Source organism: Saccostrea cucullata, unplaced genomic scaffold, assembly GCF_032062105.1.
Source record: "Saccostrea cucullata isolate Sc308-1 unplaced genomic scaffold, CSIRO_AGI_Scuc_v1 ctg61, whole genome shotgun sequence".
Classification (NCBI taxonomy): domain Eukaryota; kingdom Metazoa; phylum Mollusca; class Bivalvia; order Ostreida; family Ostreidae; genus Saccostrea; species Saccostrea cuccullata.
Window position 1 is genome coordinate 720294 of NW_026937101.1, and position 6944 is coordinate 727237.

Consider the following 6944-nt stretch of genomic DNA (forward strand, 5'->3'; position numbering starts at 1 on the left):
GGTTCCACACGGCAACATGCTATTGATCTCCCTTTACATAGTGCTGGCAGTCTTCTACAAAGCCGCCCCCTCCGTGAAGTTGCTCGGCTAGTGGAATTCCGTGGAATTGCTCCAATAGTGGAAAAAAGTCCTCCTATTCTACTTCCTTCGCCAGGACCTTAAGTGACAAGAATAATATTCCATATTTTATTTTTCATTTTTACAATAAATTCAGTCAGTTTTCTCCTGATCAAATTCTTTTGATATATTAAAAGATATAAAAACGTAATGCAAACAAATTCAAGTTTTAAACATTATCCTTAATAACAGAAAAAGTAAAATTTTCCGGTACCTTTTGGATTTTGAGGGTATATAACTGCAGTCTGTTGATTCTGCACTTGCCCAAATTGTCCCTCACAGAAGCATAAAGTCAGAACAAAAACGAAAACTAAAACCCCAATATTCTCCATGTGTACTTTCCTTAGTTTCAATCTCAATTTGACAAATTGTGCAAGATTCCAGCAATTTAAATACATGTACATCTGTGCACTCACCAGGGGAATATTTTGACAATTCTGAAAATTCTATATGTCATTTGTCATCCCTCGCTGAATTGAAGAGATGAATTGACTTTCAGGGCGAGTAACACCGTCATTGTAAGTTTTTTTTCCATCGTGCCTCATTCAACTTTGTTTATATAATCTTTTTTTTTCCATACATGAATTTAAATAGTTTTTAGAAGTTACCTAGAAAATCATGCATATTTCAAATTTTAGAAAAAATATAAATTTTCGAATACACATGTTCTGTTAAAGTAAATTTTTATCCCGTCTGGCAAATCAAATATTTTCTTTGAAATTATTCATTACAAAATCTTGTTTTATGTCGGATTGGTGTTTTATACGCAGAAACTATACTTCCTGGTATAGGAACACATGTTCCTTAACCTAAAAAAAAGAAGTTTGGATAAAGAAATGGTACAGAAAATACTTGATGGAGAGAATTAAGTATAACTTCAAACGTTAAAACAACAGATACATTCGATATTCAGAGTCTCATTAAAAATTCACTTGGAAAGAGCCTTGGAGAAGTACTCTCCCCATTCCACTGGTGATTATAATATTATTATCAAATTATCAAAAATCACATTGCAAAGAAGTTTGAACTTTATTGTGCCCTAAAAACTTTAAAAGTTATGAAATTGGTTTTAACAATAGTTGAGTAGTTGAATATGATAAATCATTATGGCATGAAGTAGGACCTTTCTGGAAATATGACGTCATTAAGTTGGTACATTTCTAAGTTTAATGCAGAAAACCTCAAAATGACTCATTTCTGTCCCAATTTTCCTTTCGAAAATAGTGTCTGCCACCGTCGCCCATTTTAATATTTGGATATATTATGTAAACTGCTGTGAAAAATCACATATCTCAAAATCTTTTTGGGCGACGGTGGCAGAGTATGTTTTCTGAAAGAAAATATCATTGAAAATTTATGTCTTCTGCAACTTTTCAAGAAAATACGCGAAAATGCACAAGGTAATGTCGTCACAATTAGCATGCAGAAGGAAACGATTTGTGTATTCTTACGACAGAGAATTCCCATGATTCAGAAAGAAAGAATTTTGATATCTTAAATCACTTTCATATAGGGAATAATTTGTATTGAAACTGCACCTTGTTCTTTAATAAAAATAATACCGGTACAATGATTTTTATGTTTCATTATACTATACTGGCTTGGTCCATCGTTAACTGAATTGTAATTAAATTTCAATTAAATTCTGACTGTCAGTCTTATTTTTTTTAACACTCCTAGATCCATCAATACCTTTAGTCTATTAAAACCTAAATATAACTAGGCGTCTTCTTAACAGAAAAGTTTGCAAGTTCTTTTCGATGTGTTTTCTTTTGGGAAAGATTTGTGACATACGATATATGTATGTGTACTTTTTGTTGTTTTTTCTTAAAATAGCAAAATAAAATAAAAAATTTTAATGATTGGGGTTTTTAAAAACAGACTTTTAATTACTTCTGATTTCGAAAAGACTTTCTGTGATTGCTGTATAGATCCTGCTTTCCCTGGGCCCCTGTTCATTATCTTTATATTTTATTAGTATAGTAAAAAAAAAAGATATTTGCTTGAAAAAATCTTCCTGCAATTGTCGCTCTACCCTTAACTACAACACAAATGAAACAGATTTATATTCATTTCTCAAAATCTCCTAGATAATTTTATGTGTGTGGGAGTGAAACTTAAATCACAGTAGTTAGAAATGTATATATCTGACGTGCAGAATTGAAAACCAGATTGGAAAAATATAGATATATGCAAAACTCGATGTTATAATTTTTACTTTTAGTTCAAAGAAACATGTGTTTGGCAAAGTAAATATGAACAAATAAGTTTTAACAACAAAAATAACAACAAATAGGAATAATTATGGTAAATTAAAGGTAGACTCTAATAAACAAATGCACATATATATAAATGACCGATGCGTTCTTGTTACATACATGTATTATTAAACATACTGGTATTCACTAAGTTTTTCCCATGTGTGATTTGCCTTAAACCATAATTTCCAAATGCCCCAAGAAAAAAACCCCGTGAAAATAAATATTCATTCATAATGTCCATTGTCTGCAACCAAGTTATGCAAAATTAAACCATCGAATTTTATTAAACATGATTGTCACAACACGAAATCTATATGATGTCATTCACAGGAAGCTGGATTTCTGTCTAGGTTTCACACAACAGCAGGCTATTGATCTTCATTAACATAATAAAGGTCGTATTCTGCACAGCCACCACCTCCGTCGAACTGCACCGCCAGCGGAATATAGCCCACCTGTTCTACTTGATCTGCTATCATCTAAGGAGACAAAAATAATATTCCAGAGTATATATATTTTTTTAATCAATGATAAATTCAGTTATTTCTATCCCGGTACGACTCTTTTTATATCTAAATGATATGAAGACGTACAGCAAACTATTTCCTAATTTTTAGACATTTCCTTGAAATCAGAAAACGAGCACTTACCTTTTAAGTTTAGAGGTTTATCAACTGCGATCTGTTCACGTATATCACTGGGCAAAATCATATTTCTCAAGTTTAGTTGATCAACATCGACATCTTGCATATGTCCAAGATTTTGTCTAAAATCTCGCATTTGTCCGAGATCTTGAACTTGTCCGATTTGTCCCTCACAGAAACATAAAGTCATGATAAAACCCAAAACTAAAGTCAAAATCTTCATGTTTACTATGTTAAGTTTCAATCTCAGTTTGACAAAATGTGCAAGATTCCAGCAATTTATACATGTATATGTACTCGTGGTAAGTGTTATTTTGACAATCCTGAAAATTCTAACGGTCATTTGTCATCCTTCGGTATTCCTATGAACTTAACGGAAGAAATAATTAACCTAGATGACAGGGAAAACGTCACTGTAAGTGTTTATTTCCATTCTTACTCATCCATTCATCCCATTTCAGTCCGATTTACTCATGCGTCAATATGATTTTTTTTGTGTCTAAGGGTTAAACATCAAACGTATTTGCAGCGAAAAAAATGTTGACTTGCAGTGTTTGAAAAAGTAATATTCTGTGAAGCTAAATTTTATCTTGCTAATAAATAATCCATTTTAATCAAGTATTACACAATCTTGTTTCATGTCGAATTGACCTTTTACAAGTGGTAGCGGTACTTGGTTTGACATGTGTAATTAGGAACAAATGTTTTGTTCAGATAAATGTGAAAGTATAGGAACAGCTAAAACTGAAGAAATTAAGATGAAGAAATGGCGGAGAAAAAGTTGATAGAGAGAATTAAGTACATGTATATAATTAAATTCAAACCTCAAATGTAACAGTAACTATCCATATTCAAGATCTCTCTCAAAAGACACTTAATGAAAAAGGTGAAGTAATTAACAAACAGTAATCAATCTCAAAATATATCTACAAAAATAAACGTGTCACTTTATAAATCTGTGAAAGTACATAAAAGTTTCAGTAGTGCCTTGGAGGAGTAGCATCCCTTGTCGAATGGTGATTATATTTTTATACTTGGTACAAAATTGAATTTTTATTGAAATAGCTGAGCGTATTTGATTTTTTCATAAGCATACGATGAAGTTGTGAAATAATTTCAAGTAAGTTTAACAAGATAGAGTCAGAGTATTTAATTGAATATTAAGTGTAATAATCAATCTGCTTTTCTTCAAAACCAACGCAGTGGCAGTTAGTATACCACATAATGAGAAATAAATCACTTTGAAATTGCAACTACCTTGTACGTTTCTATTAGACAGGATGTTAGCTTGTTATATGTTGAAGGTATGATTGCGTCTTCGGAATTTCCAAGAATCTTATTAATGCGTTAGGAATAAATATTTGAAGTACAAATTATTTATCAATATTTTTGTAACAAGCAAATAAATAATGAATAAATATTTCATCTTGTTATTATCAAAAATTGCATTTAAACATAAACAAAAAACATTTATATGAAAGAAAACATACAATACAAGCCAAGCTGGATTTCAGGAAGAGCTTTTGGATTTTTTATGATGCCTTTTGAAATAGTTTACTTTAAAGTAATTTATCTATTGACTTTTCGTAAACTAAGCAGATAAAATTTGATATTTCGCAAAGATAAGTACATAATTTCAAGTTGTTTAACCATAATACTCCCTTTATGATATATTTTGTCATTTAAAAGTACTAGGGAATAAAGTTGAAGGATATCCAGAAGTCTCTGTCGAGACTGTAGCTCTACTGGTTTATATTTAAGAAAAAGAAAAGTGGCACTTCGACTTTGACCTTTAATTAGAACTTTGAGTCTCTCTTCGAAGAAAAATTGCAATCAGACTAAAACTGTAGGAGGGGTAGGCTTTAAGAGGAATTTTTAAATCTATGTAATTATCAAGATAAATTTCATGAATTCATTGTACATGTATAACATGTAGTATCAGGAATAAAATTGTGAGCTTTGTTTAGCAATATAAATGCATGCCAAAATTGTTGCGAGTGGAATTCAGTGAAGATGTAGCTGCTTAAAGACACATTCATGCTAATTGAATTTTTTTATGTGTGATGAGCCTAGGCATTGTCTAAAAATTCCATCTGAACAAAGACAATGACTTCAAAATAAAATAAATCCATTTTCTTAATTGCTTTTCAGCAAATATATACAAAGATACACAGACAAATCCTCGCTCTCACACAAAACCCATCAAAAACGTCACCCATCCTCACACAAATACAAAAGAAGGTACATGTATATTCTGAAGTCTCTGGTCTTAAATGCACAATTTTAAAGGCATATTGGACTTTTATCCATTCATTTCAATTTTTTACAAGATTCAAACAACACTTGATTAAAAAAAATGTCACTTTATAGGAAACTGAAATTCTGCAAAGATTTTTGAATACACAAGAACGCAGTTTCTCAACACAATGTCATATCTCTCCTTATACAAGGCCATAGTCGTCTCCTCCTCTGCATGCGTGATATCCCTCCGGCAGCTGAATATATCCCGCCTATTCTGCTTGATTTGTCAGCATCTAATATAATACGAGAAAAATTTGATATATTCTTAATCTGCATGATTTATCCTTTTCTCCCGTACCGATTTATCTGATTTAATACATATATTAGTATTTTTGAGTGAAAGATTTTGTCGTCTATGTCAGTGTGTATATACATTTTTAATCCGAAATAAACATTTGAAGTAAAAAATTAAAAATAAGCAAACAAACCCTGTAAATCTGGTTTTTCAAGTTTCTTAGCTTCTTTTTGTTCCACATTGTTAGTCAATCGTTGTCGTTCTAAACCGATATCTTGCATTTGCTTGAAATCTTTTTCAAGGTCCTGCATTGGTCCACGATCTTGCATAGGACCACGGTCTTGTATAGGTCCAAACTCTTCCATTCTTCCGAGATCTTCCATTTGACCGAAATCTTGACTGTGTTCGAATTGTCCATCACTGAAGCATAAAATCGTGACGAAAATAAAAGCTAAAGTCAATACACAGTTCATTTTTGTTATGTTCATTGATAAACTTTAAATCTGAGAAGCTGTGCATGCTTCACTCTATTTATACTAGTGAGTGATATTTTTGTTGATTTTTACAATCCTTAAAACTCGGTTAAATTTATCTTCCTATGTATTATTATGGAGTGTGCGGAAAAAATAATGTAGCTCTTAGGATAGGAAACACCGTCATTGTAGTTGTTTATTTCCGCTTTTTGCCTCTTTATTACTTACTCTGTATATACTATTGCTAATTTCACCTGACCTATCAATAAGTGCAGTATTTGGACATTTTAACTTATTTATTACGAGTGTTATACGTCACCTCAGATAATGACTCTATTATGGTGGACGCCAAAAACCAAAATTTTCGAAAGTCAAACTTACGGTTCATTAATGACATGAATGACTATTATTGATTTGCTAAGTTGAAGTGTCTTTTTTGTCCAATTTTGCCCCGCAAGCTATGCTATAATAATTGTTTGTATTTTCCTAATAAAATACTTTTCTTTTAGAAATCATTAAGGTTGAAGCAATATTTTATATGAGTGAGCAGAGGGTTTATGAACCTTAAATAAACTTCATTCTAGTATACATATATTTGATGTAAATTCAGTCTGATATTTTATGAAAGATGTATGCAATTTACACACGTAACGAGGGATACTTTTGCTACCAGATTAAGATTAAGATTGTGTCATTTATTGTCCTTCAGATGTAATACTACAAAAGGTGCGGAAGAACAGTTCATTCAAAAGACGCGGAACACCGTCATAGCAATTGTTTACTTCCGGTGTTACTCACTGCATTCATTCTCACTTATAGTAACATCCATATGATGAAATTCAACTTTCAATATTACTTCAATATCCCAAATATGAAATACATGTGTTTATTCATAAAAGGTGTCCAACAATTT

The 6944-nt window shown here is 31.5% G+C and overlaps 1 protein-coding gene and 1 long non-coding RNA gene across 2 annotated transcripts; both read right to left on the reverse strand.

The window, feature by feature from the left end:
* Window positions 1–2316: 2316 nt before the first annotated feature.
* LOC134247295 (uncharacterized) lies at window positions 2317–3513 on the reverse strand. The gene is made up of 2 exons (XR_009987801.1): window positions 3029–3513; window positions 2317–2857 (listed from the first exon to the last, which is right to left on the reverse strand). It is a non-coding gene; the product is annotated as an uncharacterized LOC134247295 (long non-coding RNA).
* A 1444-nt stretch (window positions 3514–4957) lies between these two features.
* Window positions 4958–6034, reverse strand: LOC134247296 (uncharacterized). The gene is made up of 2 exons (XM_062729660.1): window positions 5752–6034; window positions 4958–5556 (listed from the first exon to the last, which is right to left on the reverse strand). Exons 1-2 carry the CDS (start codon window positions 6029–6031, stop codon window positions 5441–5443), a joined length of 396 nt encoding a protein of 131 aa, XP_062585644.1. The 5' UTR covers window positions 6032–6034; the 3' UTR covers window positions 4958–5440.
* Between the last annotated feature and the right edge of the window lie 910 nt (window positions 6035–6944).